Source organism: Trachemys scripta, chromosome 1 (assembly GCF_013100865.1).
Source record: "Trachemys scripta elegans isolate TJP31775 chromosome 1, CAS_Tse_1.0, whole genome shotgun sequence".
Classification (NCBI taxonomy): domain Eukaryota; kingdom Metazoa; phylum Chordata; order Testudines; family Emydidae; genus Trachemys; species Trachemys scripta.
This window is the reverse complement of record NC_048298.1, coordinates 70,430,535-70,451,710: the sequence shown is the minus strand read 5'-3', so window position 1 is coordinate 70,451,710 and position 21,176 is coordinate 70,430,535. Positions and strand designations below refer to the sequence as shown.

At 37.2% G+C, this 21,176-nt stretch overlaps 1 protein-coding gene across 8 annotated transcripts in view; it reads left to right on the top strand.

Annotated features, from left to right (window-relative positions):
- The window catches only part of PPP1R12A (protein phosphatase 1 regulatory subunit 12A), a 222,196-nt gene that overhangs the window by 127,439 nt on the left and 73,581 nt on the right, over positions 1–21,176 (top strand). For all 8 annotated transcript variants that reach the window (XM_034772126.1, XM_034772117.1, XM_034772066.1 and 5 more), the window contains exons 4-8: positions 8,669–8,828; positions 9,919–10,063; positions 18,161–18,235; positions 18,653–18,741; positions 18,890–19,047. In XM_034772126.1, coding sequence (XP_034628017.1) covers positions 8,669–8,828; positions 9,919–10,063; positions 18,161–18,235; positions 18,653–18,741; positions 18,890–19,047 — 627 coding nt within the window. The remainder of the gene's footprint in view (positions 1–8,668; positions 8,829–9,918; positions 10,064–18,160; positions 18,236–18,652; positions 18,742–18,889; positions 19,048–21,176) is intronic.

The window sequence follows — 21,176 nt, the reverse complement described above, 5'->3', positions numbered from 1 at the left end:
CCTATCATTATTATTTACATTGAAAGACAACTATACACTCCTCTGTCAAATAAAGATGATCTCACTATTATATATTGCAGAATCCTGGTGGTAATAGGGCATCTTTGACCACCTACCTCATCTGGCCTCTGTCCACCAATTCATCTCCACAGCACTTTAACATTCCAAAACTCATGAGCCGCTTCAAGCAGCATGATTCTTTTTATTTTAACTGCAGCTCCTTGAAGCGGCTCATGAGTTTTTGGAATGTTAAAGTGCTGTGGAGTTGAATTGGTGGACAGAGGCCAGATGAGGTAGGTGGTCAAAGGTGCCCTATTACCACCATGATTCTGCAATATATAATAGTGAGATCATCATCTCTATTTGACGGAGGGTGTATAGTTATCTTTCAATGTAAACAATAATTATAGGCGTGGATCAGTTAAATGCAGTGTTTGACTCAACTTTGTTTATATGCATACAAATGCATATGACTACTATGTTTATATATAGAAACATTTATTACATGAAATAAAAAGTGGGTTGATTTTTTACATAGTATACCCATAAACATGTCTTTATATTGCTAGTGTGCGCTGAAACAGTGATTCAGCATTTCAGTATTGTTTTTATAAAATGCTTGCTGAGCAGCATAATATTTTGTCTCCTTAAAAATTACTATATAAAACTTTTTTCTGAACAAAGTTTTTAAAGCCTTTAGCCAATAATTTACGAATCTGTCCTTTGTATTAACAGTTTTTGAATTGTTAGCCTACCTGAGGTAAAGTTTACAAGCATTTGTAAATTGTCAAATATTGTTGAGCTGAGAGGCACCACATCACCATCTATGGGCCACTTGGAGAAAGTATTTTACATGTCTGAGAAGCAGTGGGTTTGATTTTGTTTGTTTTACCTCCTCTGCCCTCAATATTGAGTTTTGAAAACAAAAGCGAAGAGGAAATTCCATTTAAGGTAATCTAAAACATGTTTACATTTTACTTTCTGTACAAATACTGGGGACATGTATTTGAAGTGTCTCTAAGTATATCTTCTTCCTGCTCTAGGATGTGAAAAGTTCATCTCCCATTTTGGTGCCAGTTGTAACACAGGATGTTTTATATAAATTGGCACATCCTTTTTCTGACTCACACTTTTCTTGTTTGACAGTGGAAATTTGATCTCCATGTATATAAGACTAACCTTGAGAAGTACAAACATAGGCCTTTTTTCTTTCTTTTTTTTTTTTTTTTAATTATGAAGTTCCTCCCTCACTGTCATTGGGACCCTTCTGTTTTCGTTGATTGGAAGAGGTCTTGGGCTCCTATCTAGCAAACACAAATGAGTAACTTTACACACAGGTGAACTCACTTTATACCCGGACTACTCAGTACAAAAAGTTTATCTTGTGCATAAGTGTTTGCAGGATAAGGGCTTTGGCATGTCGTTGTAAAAGGGGCAAGTGTGCAATGAATAATGAAACTTAAGTACCATGTCTGCAATAGTATTATCACCAGGAAAGAAAATGTAATGTAAACAGAAGCTTAATTAGGCAAGTCTTTTTTCCAGATACGAGGATAAATTATTTGTATGTGTATTCTTCTTTGTAAACAAAACAATGTAAAACTCACCAGATATTGGCACTGTTCTTTAAGGTTTTTAAAAATAATTCCTAGTGCCAAAATAAGGACTCAAATATCATAAGCTGCCTACCATAGGTAATATTAAAAGGATTACAACTGTTGCTGCCAAAAGAATATTAACAACCAAATGGTCAAGAGTAAAATAAAAAAAGGTGGAAAAACAAGCACATAGATTAAGAGTTAAACAAAAATGTATGCATTGTATCATACCCTGAAGGCAAAGTAAATACAAATTAATAATTAAAAAATGTTTTTATTTAAATATTTTATTTGAATTAAATAGTTTATTTTAAAACTGTTTAAAATTAAATTTGAAATTATGACATGTTAAATCCTAAATTTACTATAATCTGTTTAAATAATTTAAATAAATAAAATGTGTTGCATCCGTGAGCACTCCTCCTATTTTAATGAGGGTACAACTTTTTAAATTATTTTGAGAACCAATGGGAAAACATCTTTGTCTTTTGAAGTCAACTCAAGCTTCATAAATATTACAATGTCATGTAGTGCATTAAGTATCTATATTATTTTCAGTCTTTACAATTAAACTAATGGTGGTATTTATACTTTTCCAAATGTCATGACTTTCAGTGTCTGTCATGAAAGAGGCTTTTGCCTTAACTGCTTTTGGTCAGTTTCCAAACAGTGGATCCTGACCTCCATTGGGTCATGGGAAGATTCCAAATGGGCGGCCACATCCAGGGCTGGATTAGCCCATCACTGGGCCCTGGCCAAGGCAAACATACATTTCTCCTGGCCGGATGCAGAGGAGGGTTGAGAGGAGGGGTTGGTTTGGGAAGTGGTCCTGCAGAAGTGGTTCCTGTCCCACAGGACTAGTCATGTTAGTGTTCACATGACTATAAATCTGTACAGAGATTAAATTTTACTAGTCTAATAATTGTAAGGCAAGAACAGGAACCTCAGATCAATAATATAATAATATTGTGCCCCTTCTCCAGAAGATTACCAAGCACTTTACACATAGACTATTACAAACTACAAATCCTTTTTTTTGTGTTTGACTTTCTTTCAGACTTGGAGTTAATAGTGAACACTCAATAAAAACAGATAATATATTTAATGGTTTAGTGAAGGGAGAATTGTGAAAGCATCTTTCTTGCAGGTATTTTAAATCTGTATGTAAATTGTTACATAGATCTATCACTGTAGTATCTGAACCCCTCATATCTTATTTACTTTTAATTACCCAGAATTTTACTGGCTATGTTCTTGAGCCTGTTCCTCCGCCACATAGGCTCTAAGAGGCATTGGAGGACCTCCCAGGGTGGAATCTGCCTTGGGAATATAGATACTTGGCCCAGTATGAACTGGGTATAGCAGCACACCTTCACAACCCCTACACAGTCCAGTGATACCATCACACTATGCATTTTACAGCTTAAAACTCAGATATTTTAAATTTCTGCTGATTTTTTTTTTACCATTGTCCCTACCCTTCTCCCCCATAATCCCTTTGTTTCTAGATTCACCAACTCCAGTCATTGTCCCTTCTCTTTTCTTCTTTTCCTTTCTGAATCTTTGCCTCCATGCCCCAACTTTGGCAAAAATTGAAGAGCAGTATTCAGAATGTTCCATTAAGCCCCCACCCACGATCTAGGTACTCTGGAATTTACCTGCGTAGTGCACCTAACTGGGAGACCTTGGCTCTACCCCACCCAGATATTGAAATTGATCAAGATAAGTCTGGGGCAAGACAAAATGAGAAACATACCGAAAGTGTTGAAGAAGCAAGAAAAATGGCAAGAAAGATGAGGTGCTGTCCTGGAAAAAACATTAGGATAACTTTTCAATGAAAGATGCTGTGAAGGCAAAGGAAGGAAATTTGAATGAAAACAATATACGTATGTGGAAAGCAGAGGCAGCAAACAAATGGCTTAAACTAAGAAGTTAGGCAGTGAGCAAAGCACCTATGTGTTTTGGGTAGAGCAAGGAGCTGTGCAAGGATTACACCTCACCCTTCAGTTGGGAGAGAAGATAACTGACCAACTTCAGCTCCCCTTCCTACCAGGAAGAGAAGTGAATATGGGGAGCCTCTTCATGGGGATGGGGTGTAAGAGGAGAAGCTCAGTATTCACCAAGAGCTACCTAGATAAAGCTGCTGCTGCAGGTGGAGGAGAACCAGAAGATTTTGACAGGGTTTGGGGTGAGGTGGATATAAATAAATAAATAAATACAAATGGATTTTTTTATTTATATTGGGTTTGTTTAAATACAGACTTGTATTTTTTTAAAATTCTTTTTACATTCAAATTGAAATTGGCAAGCTATGTTAAGACCTAAACTTATTTATAATCTATTTTCATGTATTTAATTTAAATGATTTTAAGAATGTTAAGAAGTACATGTTTGCTGCTGAGTTTTAAAGAAGGTCTTAGAAGTCATTTCTTAAGCACTTGGAACCAGAGTTGGCTGCAATATTACACCAGCTTTTGAAAGCAGTAGTCTTTTCTGGTAGATGAACTAGTTCTAAAATCTTGAAGGACATGGTGACCAGAAACAATCAGTTCAGTTCTCTAACTGCAGATACTACTTCCTTTGTTTAATAAATCCATTAGTTTTAAATGTAAAACATGTTTTGATAAACTTTTTTCTTAAGTATCTGGCACATTTAAGGTAGCTTTATTTAATAAAAAGATTACAATGCTCTTTGTGCATTTGAAATTGAATTTGAATTGCCATCCAACTAGAGCTTGTCACAAATAAAAATTTAATTTAGTAAAAAGTTAAATTTATATAATTGCTTAAATAAATGTGTATAGATAAGATGTAGTGTAGACATAGCCTCTGTGTTGGCAGAATTTATTTCACTAAGAGGTGTGAATAAGCCACCCCCTGAGCAACATAAGTTACATCGACATAAGCACCGGTGTGGTCAGCTTCTCCTAGTGACATAGTGTCGCTTGTGGAGGTGGTTTTATTATGATGACAGGAGAGCTCTTTCCCGTTGATGTAGAGCATCTTCACCAGGTGCACTGCAACAGTGCAGCTGCATTGATTACTCCTGAGGGCATTACAAATTCTGCACACAATATTTTAAAATTCTGCAAGTTTTATTTGTCAGTAACTCAATGCAGAAGCTCCAGCATGGCAGTGGGGAACACAGGCCACTGACTGCATGAAGGTGGAAGATCACCCTGCAGCCCTCCTCACCCCGCAGGACACGGACTCAGCGAAGAGGCTGCACCCGACCCTGACACAGCACAAGGCTTGGGTCTGCCCAAGAAACACCCTCAGACCATGTCCCTCTGTGCCAGGTGCACCAGGTGTGGGGCAGATAGGCTCAACCAGGCAGGATCCAAGTGGGGGGTGGGAAGGAACCAGGTGTTGGGTGAGAGGAATTCTGTGTGGGACAATCTGGGTGCAGGCAGCTCAGTGGGGGGTCTAGGTGCGGGGGGGATTTGGATGCACAGGCTCATTGTGGGGTTCCAGGTACAGGGGCAATGGGACTCTGCAGGGGCTTCCAGGTGAAGGTTGTTGGGGCTCAGCAAAGGGGTCTGGGTGCTGGGGAAGTGGGGCTTGGTGGGGAGGTCTGGGTGGAGCTAGTTGGTGGTCAGTAGCATGTGGGGGCTCAGGGTGGTGCAGGGGGTGGTGCATCAGGGTGTGGGGATTGAATGCAGGGAGCTCAGTGGGGGGGGTCTCGGTGCAAGAGGCTCTAGATGCAGGGGTTGGGGTTCGGATATGGAGGGCTAGGGGGGTTCTGGATGTACCACGTGAAGCTTGGCAGAGGTGTCTTGGCATGGGAGGTCCAGGTGGACAGGGGTTGGGTGGATGGGGGAGCAGCTCTATGTACAGTGACCCCTTCCCCCACAGCTGAGGAGTGATGGGGACAGGAAGCAGGGGAGGATGCTGAGCTTCCTGCAGCTGGGGGAGGTTTCTGGCAGTGGGTCTGACACAGCCCCAGCCATTCCTTGCAGGGGAAGAGGAAGGTCCCGTCCTCTCCTGCCTCCAGCCCAGCCGGGAGTAGCAGCTGATCCTGGCTCAAGGTAGTAGCCACTGGCTGAGGTGTCTCCAGCCCCGTGGTGATTTACCTCTCCACTGTTTGCTCTGGGTCCCTGAAACGTTGTACTTGCGCTGCTAGGGAGTGGTTACTGCTCTTGCAGCTTCCCATTGCATCCCTGTCAGAAAGTCATTTTTCTGCGGAGAAGCAAAGAAATCTGTGGGAGACATGAATTCTGCACACACTCAGTGGTGCAGAATTCCCTGGGGGTAATTCATGCAGCTGCAGTGCTGTATGTGTAGACATGTCCATAGTGTATCCTCTTGGTTAGCAAAAGGAAATACCATAAAAGGGCTATATTTAGTTGCAAATCAACGTGTGTAAATGGCTTCCAACCAGTGAGAATCAGCCTTTTTTAAGGACAATAACTAAAAAGTACAAATGCAAAATATGATTAAAATTGATGATTTAAACCAATGTTTTGTTGGCTGATTTAAATCTTTTTTTTTTTTTTTTAAATCAGCCAGCCTTGGGTCTGGTGGTATATACAGGATGTCCTTTATTTCCTTTGGAGGCATTCTAAACTTTTCACCACGGCACCGTCTCTTGTACGTACACATAGCTTGTAAATTTTAGCCTCTTGGCTAAGTAGGTTTTCTGTGAACCTTTAGAGTCATGTATTATTGTGGTTTTGACCAGACTTTGTTTAGCATACTTTTATAAAGGATTCATAAATCTTTGGTATTTTAGTCAATTAATTATGTCCAAAAGTTCAGTAGGCTGCTTATAAATTATCTATAATACTTTCTACTGATGTTTATAATCATTTATAACACACACTATTCCTGTCAGCAACATCTGTAATTTATTAACCTTTTATAAAGTATTAATAAAAATGCTCTTAATATTGTCATCATAGCTTCTTGTTTGAATGAGAAATCTTTTTCAACACAGTATCTCTTTCTACATGATTCTGCAATTAAGTTAAAACTTGATTTCCGTATTTGTTGCGATGGAACAAGGGGTTTGGAGAGGGTCCGATATGAGGAAAGATTAAAGAGGCTAGGACTTTTCAGCTTGGAAAAGAGGAGACTAAGGGGGGATATGATAGAGGTATATAAAATTATGAGTGATGTGGAGAAAGTAGATGAGGAAAAGTTATTTACTTATTCCCATAATACAAGAAATAGGGGTCATCAAATGAAATTTAATAGGCAGCAGGTTTAAAACAAATAAAAGGAAGTTCTTCTTCACACAGCGCACAGTCAACTTGTGGAACTCCTTACCTGAGGCGGTTGTGAAGGCTAGGACTATAACAGCGTTTAAAAGAGAACTGGGTAAATTCATGGAGGTTAAGTCCATTAATGGCTATTATTAGCCAGGATGGGTAAGGGTAATGCTGTCCCTACCCTCTGTTTGTCAGAGGGTGGAGATGGATGGCAGGAGAAAGATCACTTGATCATTACCTGTTAGGTTCACTCCCTCTGGGGCACCTGACATTGGCCACTGTCGGTAGACAGGATACTGGGCTAGATGGACCTTTGGTCTGACCCAGTACGGCCGTTCTAATGGAAATATCAAATTTAGCATAATAACTTCACTGCAGAATGAAGGCAAAGAGAAAACTGTATTGCTGAAATGCTTTTTGAAACACATTGTAGATTATTAGAGAAGGAGAAATAGAAAATTAAATTGATGTTACAGACAAGAAAACTGCATGGTGTCATATATACTATCATAAAACAAATTACCATGTTGTCCACTTGTGCTCATTAAAAGCCACATGGTGATTTTTGCAAAAACAGATGTTTCACTTTGGTGTCCTAGCCAAATTATTATTTGGGTAATTACATTCAATCCATCTAAAATCCTTGTGCAGTTTGGATTTAGACATGGAGTAGTAGTCTTTTTCTGTTTTTTATTATTGTATACTGTTTTAGCTCAAACAGCCCAAATTCTCTATTACAGGTCAACCAATTTTGATTTGAGCTTTTGATAACCACATTTCCTAGAACTGTTTTCCCCTGTGTATTGCTCTCAGCTATCCTTGAGTCCAGTTCTCCCATTCAGCATAAATAGCAGACTCTTGCTTAGCTACAGCCCCCATCTCTTTCCTGTTTTCTGTTAATTATAATTTTCTATACTCCTCTTACTGTAGCTAGTCAATTAAAATGTTTGTGCTGAGTGCTTCCTACTCATAGGGGAGTATGATACTCCCCTCCTTTGTAAAGTGCTTTGACATCTATTTGTGAAAAATGCTGTAGAAGAGATTGGTACATTCTCACTTTTAACAGTTCGGCATCCTTTTATCAACTTTAGAGACTTTAAACATGCGACTTAAATTGCTTTGTTGAACTTTTAGTGCTCTTTCTATTCTACCCCAAACTGTTTTCTATGAGAGATGCTTTGCTAAAACTTGTATTCTGAGATTTCTGAGGTAAAAGTTCATGATATACTGTTGCTATTTATGCTGCAAGCTTTTTTCCAAGGCTAGATTACCAGGGTGAAAATCACTATTTCAAAAAGAGAAGCTAGAAACTACTTTTTACGAAAGGTTCTTTGGAAAACAGCAATAACTCTAAAAATGTCTTAATTGCGGGAAACACAATTTTCAGCAGCCATTGCTTGTGTCTTTGTGCACACAATCGGAACCCCTTTGCCACCCCCTCACCTTGTTTTTTCAACATTATCACAAGCTGCATTATTTAGGAAATAACATTACATTATTTGAGATGTAATAGTATGATATCTTGACAAAAATTAATCAATCTTTTTTTGTTTAATAGTGACCACTGTAGTAGTAGTATTGTCTTGACCATAAAAGTTTAAAATTAAAAGGCCAGTTTTTAGTAGGTCTTTGAAAATGATCCTAGAAGATTTGCATGTAAAAATATGCATTTGTGCATACAAAATGTATGTGCCCACATTTTCTCAGTTTATTTTAAAAGATCCATTTAACGTTTGCCCCAATACATTAATGATATTGTTTAGCCAGTGTTTTTATTGCCACATGCAAGGAATGTTCAGGAATTATCAGTTAATGATGAGCTTATGTTTGAAATGATACTATTCTCTTTTTTTCAATTAGGGGTTGATATAGCGGCAGCTCGAAAAGAAGAAGAACGGATAATGCTTAGAGATGCAAGACAGTGGCTTAACAGTGGCCGTATAAATGATGTCAGGCATGCAAAATCAGGTGGTACAGCACTTCATGTCGCTGCTGCTAAAGGGTATACAGAAGTTTTAAAGTAAGTATTATTTCTAAATGGTAGATTTTCCCATGTCTCCAAGCTTGTCCAGATGTTAGTGTAAAATAACTTGGCGTTAATATTATTGAAACTTTTTGGATTACATCCTGGAACCTTGTGATCTTTAGAATTACCTATTTCTCAGTTATGTTTCCTGTTTTCAATTAATGTTGAAACTTTAAACAGTGTCATGACTTTACTTAAGTTATTCAAAACTTGACAGTATTGTACGTATTAAATTTGAATCCTCAATATCACTATGGCAAAAATATCCATATTTCTGAAGTATATTTTAACTTAAGGAAAAAGGATACCTTTCTTTAATGCTAGTTGTTATCTTTGGGATAAAACACCTGGTTTACAACCATCATTTACTGTGCTGTTTTTGTGCAGTAAAAGTAGTCCAGACTAAAGCTATCCAGGTTTGAGAGAAGAAAATGAGTAATTTTATTCCAAAACTTGAAGGATTACTTAGGGAAGGGCTTTAAAAGATGTATCCTTATCAAGATAACTCAATTTTTTCCCTGCAAACCTTCAGACTTCTCTTATCCTCTAATTCAGTGGTGTCCAGCCTTATTATACAGGATGGCCACATAAATCTAAGCACATTTGTATTGACCAAACAGATTCTACATATTTTAAGATTTAAAGTCACCTGCATGGATTTATATTTTAAGTTCATCTTGTTTTGTGTATATTTAGATGGGTTGTTTCTATATACAATATTGCCTATTTACTATGTCCCCTGTTCCTGTAAAAAGACTCTCACAAAGAGGGAGAACTCTTTGTGAGAGTACATAAAATGTTAAATGCATGTGGACAAAACAGACTGGAAAAACAGACTTTTGAATTTTTGTTGTAGTAATCTTGGGAATTGTGTTAAGATTGAAATTTTTCTTGGGAAGGTATATTTTTGTTGTTGTTTTTTAATTGAGTGTTCCTTTTAACATAGATTTACTGTTACCCCTGTGTGTGAGAAGTGAAATGAAGGCAAGAAAAATTAAAACCGTTTAAAATAATTTATCACTTACTGGCAGTTTAATTATTACTGTCAGTGGTATCCTAGATCTAATTCTTCTAATTCCTTTAGGCTTTTAATACAGGCTGGCTATGATGTAAATATTAAAGATTATGATGGCTGGACACCACTTCATGCTGCTGCTCACTGGGGTAAAGAAGAAGCATGTCGAATTTTAGTGGAAAACCTGTGTGATACGGAGACTGTCAACAAAGTGGTAGGATTTTTATGTAATCCTTGTCAAGATGCAAAGTTCTGGTCTCTAAAGTGACTTTAGAAGCCAGGGTAAGAACAGTAGTAATAATGTGCCATTCCTGTACATGGCACTTTCTGTAATGCATGTTTTGCGAGAACCAGCATGTTTGTATGTTCAGATTTTGTTTTAATTTTTTTGTTTTCTAAAATTACTTGTAGATGGCTGACTCACTTTGTGCTGAGTTTTCAACGATTGCCCATATGTTTTGCTATTTTTCTTTGAAAATTAAATTTGAAATAAAACTAGTGAGAACTTATGCTGTGGTAGAATTTTTCTGAATGTTTAGGGTTAAATAAAATAAGGCCTTTCAATTTTTGATTTCTAATGTTACTCAGTTTCTTACGTCCGGGACATTTTCTTAACTTTTTTGGCTCATCATAACTCGGTAGCTTTGCTTGAACACCAGATTGGGTTTAATATGTTTCACCTAGGTGAATGCTGGTGTCTTTGACTAGCATTGAGCTGCAGGATGGCAAAATTAACTATTGAAAGCAATTTCTTCTTGTATTATGTGCACAAAAGTGTTAACACTGTCTGCTGCTTTTGTGTACTTGGAAAACGTAGCAGACCGCTTTGGGCTTACTAAATGATATATCAATGTGTAGCTTCATGTTTTCTTGCTTCAGGTTCTCAGCTCTTCCCTGGGGCAGAGCTTAAGAGCTGTGGACTTCCTTAACTCTGCAGCGGACCTGCTTACCCCAAAATCCAAACATTCCTATGATGTTTATAAGCTTCACAAGGACTGAAATTGTTTTTGCAGGCCAATAGGGGCTGAGGCTCTGGTAGCTTCCCTTGTTTCACCTGGACCCTGAACCACTTCCACTCTTCAGTGCCTGTAGTGCATGTGAATTTTCTTGCACACCTTTTAAGGTGTATGAGGATTCATTCACTAAGCCCTTCTTAAATGTTTATTTTTTTTAAAAAAAAAGGTTTTAGGTGTAAAAACTTAAACTGGAAATAAGTTTGTAAATATCGATCATTGATATAATGAGGAAACCACTTAAGGTTAATATTGTAGTTTATCTTGGAAATCAAACATTATGCCTAAAAGTTTAGGTTAGATTTAGAGAGTCAAAACATTAAAAAAAGTGAACTTGTCTTTTAAACAACTTTCTGGTCCTGTATTAATGCACACAGAACCACTGAAAACCAGAAGATAACACTGTACTCAGACAACATATTTCAGTTGCGTCAGAAAGTGATTTAACTGAGCTCTATTAATCTTTGTTCTTAAATCTGCCCTGAAACTTAGTTCATTTACCAAGTGGGTCCTTAGACTTTTTTGTGGCCTGGAGGTGCAGGTGGTGGTGGTGGTGTTGGTATTCTGGAGAACTGTCCCAGAGAAAACTTGGATATCTTCAGTCAAATTGAGGCAAGAAAGGACAGAGGAGAGACAGACAAGAGAAGCTGAGCAGTGGTGGCTGGAGACCTGTGCAGCTGAGATATTCCATCTGTAACTTTGCAAAATACCCAATCAGTGGCTTGGCTTTCAGAGATGCTGAGTACCCACAACTCAATTGAAATTAATCTGAGTTGTGGGTGCTGAGCAGCTCCTGAGAACCAAGACACTTTTATTTAGGTGCCTAGCTGTGTGTGGATTGAAGGCATTTCAACAAATACTTTTATTGCAAAGTCATTTTACCTAAGGAAAATAAGCCTATATCAATAGCTCTTGAAAATAAAACATTTACTTAGGTGTTTTACTTTAGGCAGACAGGCTTGAAAACGGCCTTACTGTGCATATAAATGTACATAAGTTTTCCATTATCGCTAAAATATTCTATTTGTAGAGTACTATAAGTGTAGAGCCCACAGATGATGGTTCCAGGTGAGGGAGTGCTTTTATCTTTGAAGTGGTCAAGCAAATTGTGACCCAGATCAACCTGTTATCTCTTAACACACTCCTGATGGAATAGCTTTGTGTAAGAACTTCCATAGAGATTTTCACAAATACTGTAGTCTTGTTATTTATGGACACTTGTCAAGCTTTACATTTCCTTCACAGAACAGATGAGTCAATCAAATGTAGCTGAATTTGATCTAAGCTTTATCAGGATCCAGTGAAAAAAGAGTTTGCAGACAGTATGAACAGGTTTTTTCCCCCCCTCAAAATCTCTGACCTGTTTTTAAGATGATTCTTGAAGTTGTCTTGTTTCATTCAGTGTCGGGAGTCACTTTTTTCCCCTCCTTGGACACTTCTTTTTAAAAGGTGGAGAAGGTCTTTTCTTTGAAGTTTTCCATATAGAGGCTTGTGGCTGCAGGTTGAGACGATACCCTACATTTCTTACACACTCGTGCACACACACACACCCTTAAATCCACGTGGTATGCTGAACGTTTTTGAGAATCTGAAATTATTTGTCAGCTGCTGAAATGAGTAAGCTGCAGAATGAACTCTCACAAACTTTCCTAGTCAGCCTCTACTGAATATACTAGATAATCTGTTTAGATGCACTCCCCTTTCCCTTCTCGTTGGAGCCACCCAGAATCCATTCTTGCCATTACAGAGCAGCTGGGGATTATATACACAAACTAATAGGTCTTCTGCATCTTTAAAGTTTTAACAGCTCATTATGATCATTTTTAAATGGACAAATGACCCAAATTATGGTTTGGTACAAAAATCAGCAATGAAAAAATCAGCAGTGTTGGCATTTAAAAATGATCATAATGAGCTGTTAAATCTGAAGCTGTTAAGATAAAGGAGAGGAGTTCATACTTGTCTTTATTGTTTCAATCAGACTGATAGGACTAAGTCCTTTAAGCAAACATTGTCTGGCCAACTGTTTCCTCCTTACTTGGCGTAAACACATCCAGGAAACAGTTGGCCAGACGATGTTTGCTTGAAGGACTTAGTCCTTGTCCTTATCCTTGCCACACTTAAGTGCATCTACAACTATACTGTTTTTGACATAGTTTTGCTGTATCTGCCCAGCTTGCTGTGATTTCTACCAGTGCATCTGGGACTTCATGTAGTTTCACAGCACTGTTGTTGGAAACGGGCCTTTGGTTCCAAATAGAAGCTTCCAAATATAAATCACTGCATAATGGGACTAATTGAGTAGGACAGTGTGTATTGGTGCCTTTCAGCAGTTCCTGTGGGCTGGAGAAAGGGAATTGTTGAAGTCACCACCAGTTTAGCCAGATCTGAAGATGGAATCTCATGCACTGCAACTACCTGATGCAACCAATAGTTGCAATGACTGTTTTGTGTGGATTCAAGACATTGCAAGATGGCATTCCAACCAACCAACAGATTTACTTAGTGAAGACAGGCTTAAATCTGCATATTTATCTATTTGTTTATTCATAATCTGTTTGTATGAATGCATATTCTATAGGAATCAGACTGTGAGTTTTAAAACTGAATATATTTAAATATTCTCTTGGTTGGGGCGGACAACCAAACAATTTATTATTTCTGATCTTTAAAAACTAATGTGAAAAAAGAATACAGGGCTGTCAGCTAATAAGTGTTGGTTGCCTGTGGTGTGCTTTGTAGGTGATTTATAGGGCATATGGGTTTTTTTATAAAACTTCCAGCAAAATGGATAAATGCGATAAATGTGCAACACAATAAAATCTAGTTTCAGAGTACCAGCCGTGTTAGTCTGTATCCGCAAAAAGAACAGGAGTACTTGTGGCACCTTAGAGACTAACCATTTTTTGAGCATCAGCTTTCGTGGGCTACAGCCCACTTCATTGGGTGCGTAGAATGGAACACACAGAAGATATTTATACATACAGAGAACATGAAAAGGTCGGAGTAGCCATACCAACTGTAAGAGGCCAATTCATTGAGATGAGCTATCATCAGCAGGAAAGAGGAAAAAAAACCTTTGAAGTGATAATCGAGATGACCCATAGAAGGTGTGAGGATATTTTAACATGGGGAAATAGATTCAATTAGTGTAATGACCCAACCATTCCCAGTCTCTGTTCAAACCGAAGTTAATTGTATCTAATTTGCATATTAATTCAAGTTCAGCAGTCTCTCTTTGGAGTCTGTTTTTGAATAAATAATCAATAAAATCTGCTATTGAGAAATGCAAAGTAATGGGTTCTAAATGGAGTATATCAAATAAAGAAAGACCTGGAATGAAATCCAGGACACCTTGAATGACAAAACTCACATTTACTTCAGTGGGGGCAGGATTTCACCCCATGCTTAATAATGGACAGCTCAGTAAAGACCTGTACTCCAGTGCACAGCAGTGTCAGCAAAGCAAACAAAATATTAACATGTATACAGAATGAGATGCAGAACAAAGAAAATATTGCTATTGTATAAATCAGTGGTATGCCCTCATGTGGAATATTGTATTCAGTTCTGGTTATCTCTTTTCAAAAAGGAGTTAGCAGTTCAAAGATGGGTGATAAGAATGGTTAGATTTTTGGTTAGATGGTGGTTTTTCCATGTAGAGACTGGGACTTTCTAATCTTAGAGAGGAGAATAACTGGAGATACATTGTAAATGTACCTGAAATAACAATAATAATATTAAGAAGATAAGGGTACTGCTAGTCTTCTCTTTTTCTCATAATTCAAGAACAAGGCACTCAATGAAACTGAACAGGATCAAATTTAAAACTGAAATTGTTTCCTGTTATGAATGTACAATTAGCCTGTGAACACTGTCACCTGATATTTGGAGTAACAATATTAAAAAAATGATTTGATGCCTCTGTGGATAAGACTATCCAGAGTTATAACAACAAATATTAAAAAGGATAATTTTGGAAGAGCAAACAATCTCCAGGCCTCAGAGGATATGACAACCTCTAACTGTTGAGGTTTAGATAGAAATTTTCTCTAGGGGCAGATTATCCCTACTTCAGTGGTTCTCGCATTTTCTCTGAAGTAGCTGGTACTGGTCACTGTCAAAGGCAGGATACTGGATTAGGTGGAACAGTGGTCTGATCCAGTATGGCAGTTTCTCTGTTACATGTCTGTGTTCAGTTTACAAGTAAAAAGATCCTTTTTTCCTGCAATGTACGCTGCAAGTTCAGACTTTATTATTTCTTCTTTATAAATGATCAGTATTGTGCCAGCTAAATTAATATGCTCTACTGCACCTGAACAGCTCTCCTACCTTTCAGATATTTGCATAAATTGGTCCTTATTGTAAAAAAAGATTGAGGCACAAGGAGGAATGAATCACTCTCTCTCCCTGCCGCCACTTCCACCCTCTTAGCTGTGTTGGTTCTTCAAGGCTAACTGGAATGAAAAGCAGTAGTAAAAGCTTTCTTTAGTCATTAAAGTTATGTGATTTTTGAATACATATAGGGAACAGATTTGTTGAGTCAGAAATGGCTATTTATTCATAGTCTAGGGTGACCAGATAGCAAGGGTGAAAAATTGGGACGGGATGGGGGGTAATTGGGACCTATATAAGACAAAGCCCCAACTATCAGGACTGCCCTTATAAAATTGGGACATCTCGTCACCCTATCATAGTCACTTCATAGAGAAGAAACTTTATTTTAAAGTTAACAAAGCTTTTGATTTGAAGGGAAGTTAGTTGTGTATATTTAAAATATCAGAACTCAACTCCCAGCAAATCAGATTTTAGGACCTTTTTGTTGCACCAGGTAGACAAGTGGGTGGGCAAAAGGAAACCTCCTTCAGTTTTTGAATCCACTGTAATCAGTGACAGCAGTGGCCTGTTTTAGATCTTAGCGGTTAGCACTGGCTAGTTCAGCTTTGTTTATTTGATATAGTAGTTTTCAACATAAAATTGCATACAACATTGCTATGAGGTAGGTAAGTATTACTACCACTATTTTACAGCTGGCAAAATTGAAACAGAGTAGTTATGAACTACTAAAGTCACAGTAGGTAGGGAGAAACTCTAATAGTAATGAATGTTTTGGTTTTAGGTTAGAGGGGGGAAATGGGTTTTCATTTGAAAAAATAGCTGCTGCAAAATCAGAATAATAGTTGAATCCAGTTTCCTCAACTACTACTATTCATACTGGAACAACTGTTTATTTCACTATAGGATGGCAGGATCATGAACTGTTCACAATATTAAATAGTCTGTGTTACATCTAAAAGACTATAGCTCTGCAACTACGTAGAGCATAAGCAGAGCTGGCTTTGATTGACTTGCAGCACATTACTGTTACAGAGAATGTCTTCCTAAAGAATGAGCTTTTGGCATTCTGGAAATTTGTACCAGAGAGGCTCCTGGCAGAGCTGATCAAGGCATCATTACTATGTTTGGTCAATTTCTCTCTGGAAAAATTCCTTTTCTGCAGTGAACAACTACTGACCGACAGGTGTTAATTTTAACTGTTTTTTTAGACTAGATGAGTCAGAACATGTCTCAGTTTGAAATACAGATTATCTGGAGAGGAAAAAATGCTTCATAGATCTTGTATTTTTATTAAAATTGCTTATTAACTAAACATTTAAAAATGATTCACTTGATGTAAATATTACCTTGAGCTATGCCCTTAATAAAAAGAAGGTGCCCCTGCAAGGTTATATACAGTGACTAAGGATGTGTCTTAAAATCTAATGACATGCCTTGATGGTTGTGAAGCATGAAACTAAAGGAGCATCATTAATCCATAATACCCTTAAAGTATATTACTGTAGTTTGAAAACCATTAATTCAAAAGGACAACATCAGATATGAGAGAACATTTAATATTAAGAAATTTAGGTGCAAGGTTATTTTTACCAAAATCCCCCTTATCGGGTAATATTAAAGACTTACAGTAACTATTTTAAGAAAAATTATTCATTTTAAAGTAAAAGGAGCATTTTATATTATGAACAACAGAAAAAAAAAATCCTTTCCCTCTCAGCATCTTTTCAGCCAGCCTTGGGGAAGATTGGGGAAACATTTTACCAAATACAATAAAATAAAGTAACCTGATAATTCAGATAACATTGTTAATAGTATTACATAAAAAATACATTAAAGAATGTTAAGGTTGCAAAGTCAAGCACTCAAAAGTTAGGAAACATCAGAATGAAGGATACCAGGAGCTATTGTAGGGAAATTCTCAGCCCCGCGGCCCTGGACAGAAAACCTGCTCATTAGACAGAATCTTCAGAGAATTTAGCTGCCAAATTCTAAAAATTGTCTACTCAGCATATGTGAATTGAGTTTTTCAGAGGCTCAGAGTTTGGCCAAATTTGGGTGAATTTTTATGGGGACAGCAAACAGCACATGCCTGAAACCCAGTGATCCCCATGTCAAATGTCAAGTCCTTGCTCCAAAGCATTTATGCACTAGTTTCTTATTTAAACAGTTTGTAAGAAACTTGTTAACATCGCTAAACATGTTTTCCCTTAATCTTGTTTGAAGAAATAGCTGAGCAGTTAAATGCTGAAATTCTTCAAAAGTATTCAGCTTAAGGTAAACAGTAAATTTCAGTCGAAATGGTTAAAGATGGTAAACTCATAGGCAACTGAAAACTGGTTCTTATAAGGGAAAGTGTCAGACAACCTTAATTATAGGCAATGTTACCTGCACTGCTTTTATCTGTTTACATGGTGCAAGTTAATTTTTTTAACTTTGTTCTGATCCATGGACCTGTGAGAAATAGAAAGTTGCAGATGTCTCCAGCTAAATGAAATTGGCATCCATTTCCCATATATCACTGATCTGAGCTGATCATCCTACTCACCCCCAACCTTTTCTGAGCACCATATAACAAGCAGCTTTTAGGATGACTCTCTTAGCTGTTTAAAACCCATTGAGGCTCAGAGTAAGATGAGTGTCTTTCAAACACTTTTTTTTTTTAAGCTGAGTTCATGGCATTATGGAATTTAAAATTTTACTACAATAAAATCTTTTTTTCCCCATGGAGAAATGCTTTTCTGAGCATGTATATTTTCCTGCTCATTTCAGCTTCAGGTAGAAGTGGATTTGCAAAATTCGGTTGAATCACTGCTAGACAGGTGGAATGCTACCAATTTTGTGATGACATCTAGCTCAGACTTACGGTTGTGTGTCTTATTACATGCTCATGTGACTAGTTATCTATTTTTTAAATCCTTCTTTATAATTATGATGTATTACATTTTTCCCTTCCACACCAGGGTCAGACAGCATTTGATGTAGCAGATGAAGATATTCTAGGATATTTAGAAGAATTACAAAAGAAGCAAAATCTGGTAGGCTTTTTAGAGATCTCTCTCTCTCTCTCTCTCTCTCTATTTATATGTATGTATGTATTATGGTGCATGTGTGTTTATATGCAGGCTATAACTAATTCAGATTAGTATATGGAATTAACCTTCGGGTTTGACTTGAAGTGCTTAACTGTCCTTGTTCTATTTGGTGAGTGAAGTTGATCTGAAAATCTTCAAAGGAAAAGTGATGTTTTTTATGCAAAGCTTTCACTGTATTTAACTACCCAAGGCAAATGCTATATACAGTTATTTGGCATATGCTTGTTTGGGGGTGTTTGTATTGTAAATAGAATATTTCTTATATTCTGCAGAAGACGGTATCTTTTAATCAAATGTTTATTAAATGTGTAATTTATACCATACTATCATTTTAATTGCATCATTTTATATCTCTTTAAGCTTCATAGTGAAAAACGGAAAAAGAAATCTCCCTTAATTGAATCTACAGCCAACATGGATAATAATCAGTCACAAAAGCCATTTAAAAAGTAAGTAAATCATTAAGATGTTCCTGGTGAGGAAAATAACTTCACAAACTTACACAAATACTAAGTACTTGTTTGGCTGGTTGGTTTTACTGAAGTTAAGATTAGATATTCTATATTTTTTATTTGAAATTAATGTTTTTGGTTCCAGTAAAGAAACTTTGATTATTGAGCAAGAAAAGAATGCATCTAGTATTGAGTCTCTGGAGCAAGAGAAAGCAGATGAGGAAGAAGAGGGAAAGAAGGATGAATCCAGTTGTTCAAGTGAAGAGGATGAGGAAGAAGACTCAGAATCTGAAGCTGAAACAGGTAAATAATTTTGGAGAGGTATCTTTGGTTTAGGATGTTGCTTCAGTTAAATTCATTATACTGGGCTTATATGATGAGAATTAATCATTGTAGCTTCTTGATTCCACTTTTCATTTCATTTACTGATGGCCACTTTCTAGTTTCAATAAATATTTTAATAGTTTTTAAACAAGTTTAAATCCCCATTTATAAACACAAAATGTAATTCATATGAAGACTTTTGCAATGAGCTATATTCTTGTATTTATGGCAGTGATTGGAATTGAAACTCTTAATTCAGTAATTTGATTAGCTATTTATAATCAGTATTTTTAATCAGATAATCAGAGAATAATACAAGGTAGCAGAGACTTCAAATAACATGCCTAAAAAGGATTTGGAACAGGGAGGAGACAAAGGAAAAGACAGAAATAAGACCTTTATGGGTAGAGTTCTTTGCTCACCAGCCTAATGCCTTACATCATGGAGCATTGGAAAAGAAAACAGCCTCATGTGTTCTGTCATCTTGAAACAGACTGGCAAATGCAGTGAATAATTCTGGCTCAGATATTGACAAATTAGAGAGACCTGTGTTTCGGATTAATTATTATATACTGGAATAAATGTGGTTTAAAAAGTATTATTTTTGGTAGTAGCTCAACATCTGCTTCTCATGCAACTTCAGCTCAAGATTAATAGTACCTCAAAAGAGCTTAGATTCATTTGTAGAGAAACTAGCACTAAAGCAGTCTTGTTTCAAAATCTAAGTTGGATGCCATTGTTCAGACTTCTCTGTGCACTCCTAGATTTGGAGAAAATGTTCAGCATTTTGTGCACGTGTGTGTGTATGTACATGTACACAGGGCTGTAACAATATTTAAGAGTCTAACACACTGTATTTGTGTGGTAATCGGGCGGCGGATTGGGGGGAATTGGGAGGTACAGCGTTTTCTAGCATCTTCTTCCTAAACCCGGTCCATCCCAAATGTCTATCAAAATTTGCCACCTCTTCTCATGCTCCCACCAAATTGCATAATAGGTCTTATCTCCTTACAACTTTCCTCTCCTGTGTCTCTGTCTAGGTATGTTGATAGTTGGAAAAACAATGCTGCTGTTGCCTGTTTGGATAACTGCCTACCCATCTGCATGTGGCTGCTCTAGGGACTGCCCCTTGAGTTGGGGAGAGGAGAAGTTGGTTAGTCTATGTGGGTGATCAAACAATTTCAGAGGAGTTACCAGCTGCTTTCCCAACTGCCCCTTTCCCCCTGCAGGCAGATCAAATGAGGAGCTGTTTTCTGTCACCAAACAGAAGCAGTGGTACTTAAATTACCACCTGGGCCTCCACGTATATCTGGGGCTGGGTTTTATGCTTGCATGTGGTGTTAGGTGAATGTGTAAATACATTGCTTAAACTTGTGTTCTGTGTGATTGTAAAATATGCTAGGCAGTGATAGACCGCTATTACTAATATAGCAATGTTTTTAATATATAAAACAGAGAAATGTTGTACGTACGTTATATTCTAAAGAACAAATGCCTAATGGAAAAGAAATCACATAGTATTTGGAAAGAAATTTGCAGAGGGTTAAATTATTTTGTACCTAATTTAGAGGCATGCATCAAAATATCTAGAGAGTTGCTTAATATATAGTTTCACTACTTAGTTTTCTATTTTTAGACTATTACCATTTTAACCCTAATTTTTAAGAATACTGTAGATTATATAAATTGAAAGATTGGATTCATTTAATAAATTTTCATTGGAACCAAAAAAACTTGAAAAACAGTAAAGCAGAACTTCAGCTTTCCTTATTCTCCTTTCTAGTTTGATTTGCCACTTCATGAACTGGGTCTCTGGTGAACTACAAAAGGGCCATAATAAGCATCCATATGAGAGAAACTGTCTGCATTTTTTAGGCTTCCCCTTACCCTCTCTGGTTCTCATACAGGGTTCCCCTGATTACCCTCAGAAAGATCCTCTTTCTTTAAAAAAAAAAACAAAAAAAAACAGGAGTACTTGTGGCACCTTAGAGACTAACAAATTTATTAGAGCATAAGCTTTCGTGGGCTACAACCCACTTCTTCGGATGCATAAAACAGGGCAGTTATAGCCCAAGGCTGGGGTTTTTCCACCTCTAAGGCAAACCAAA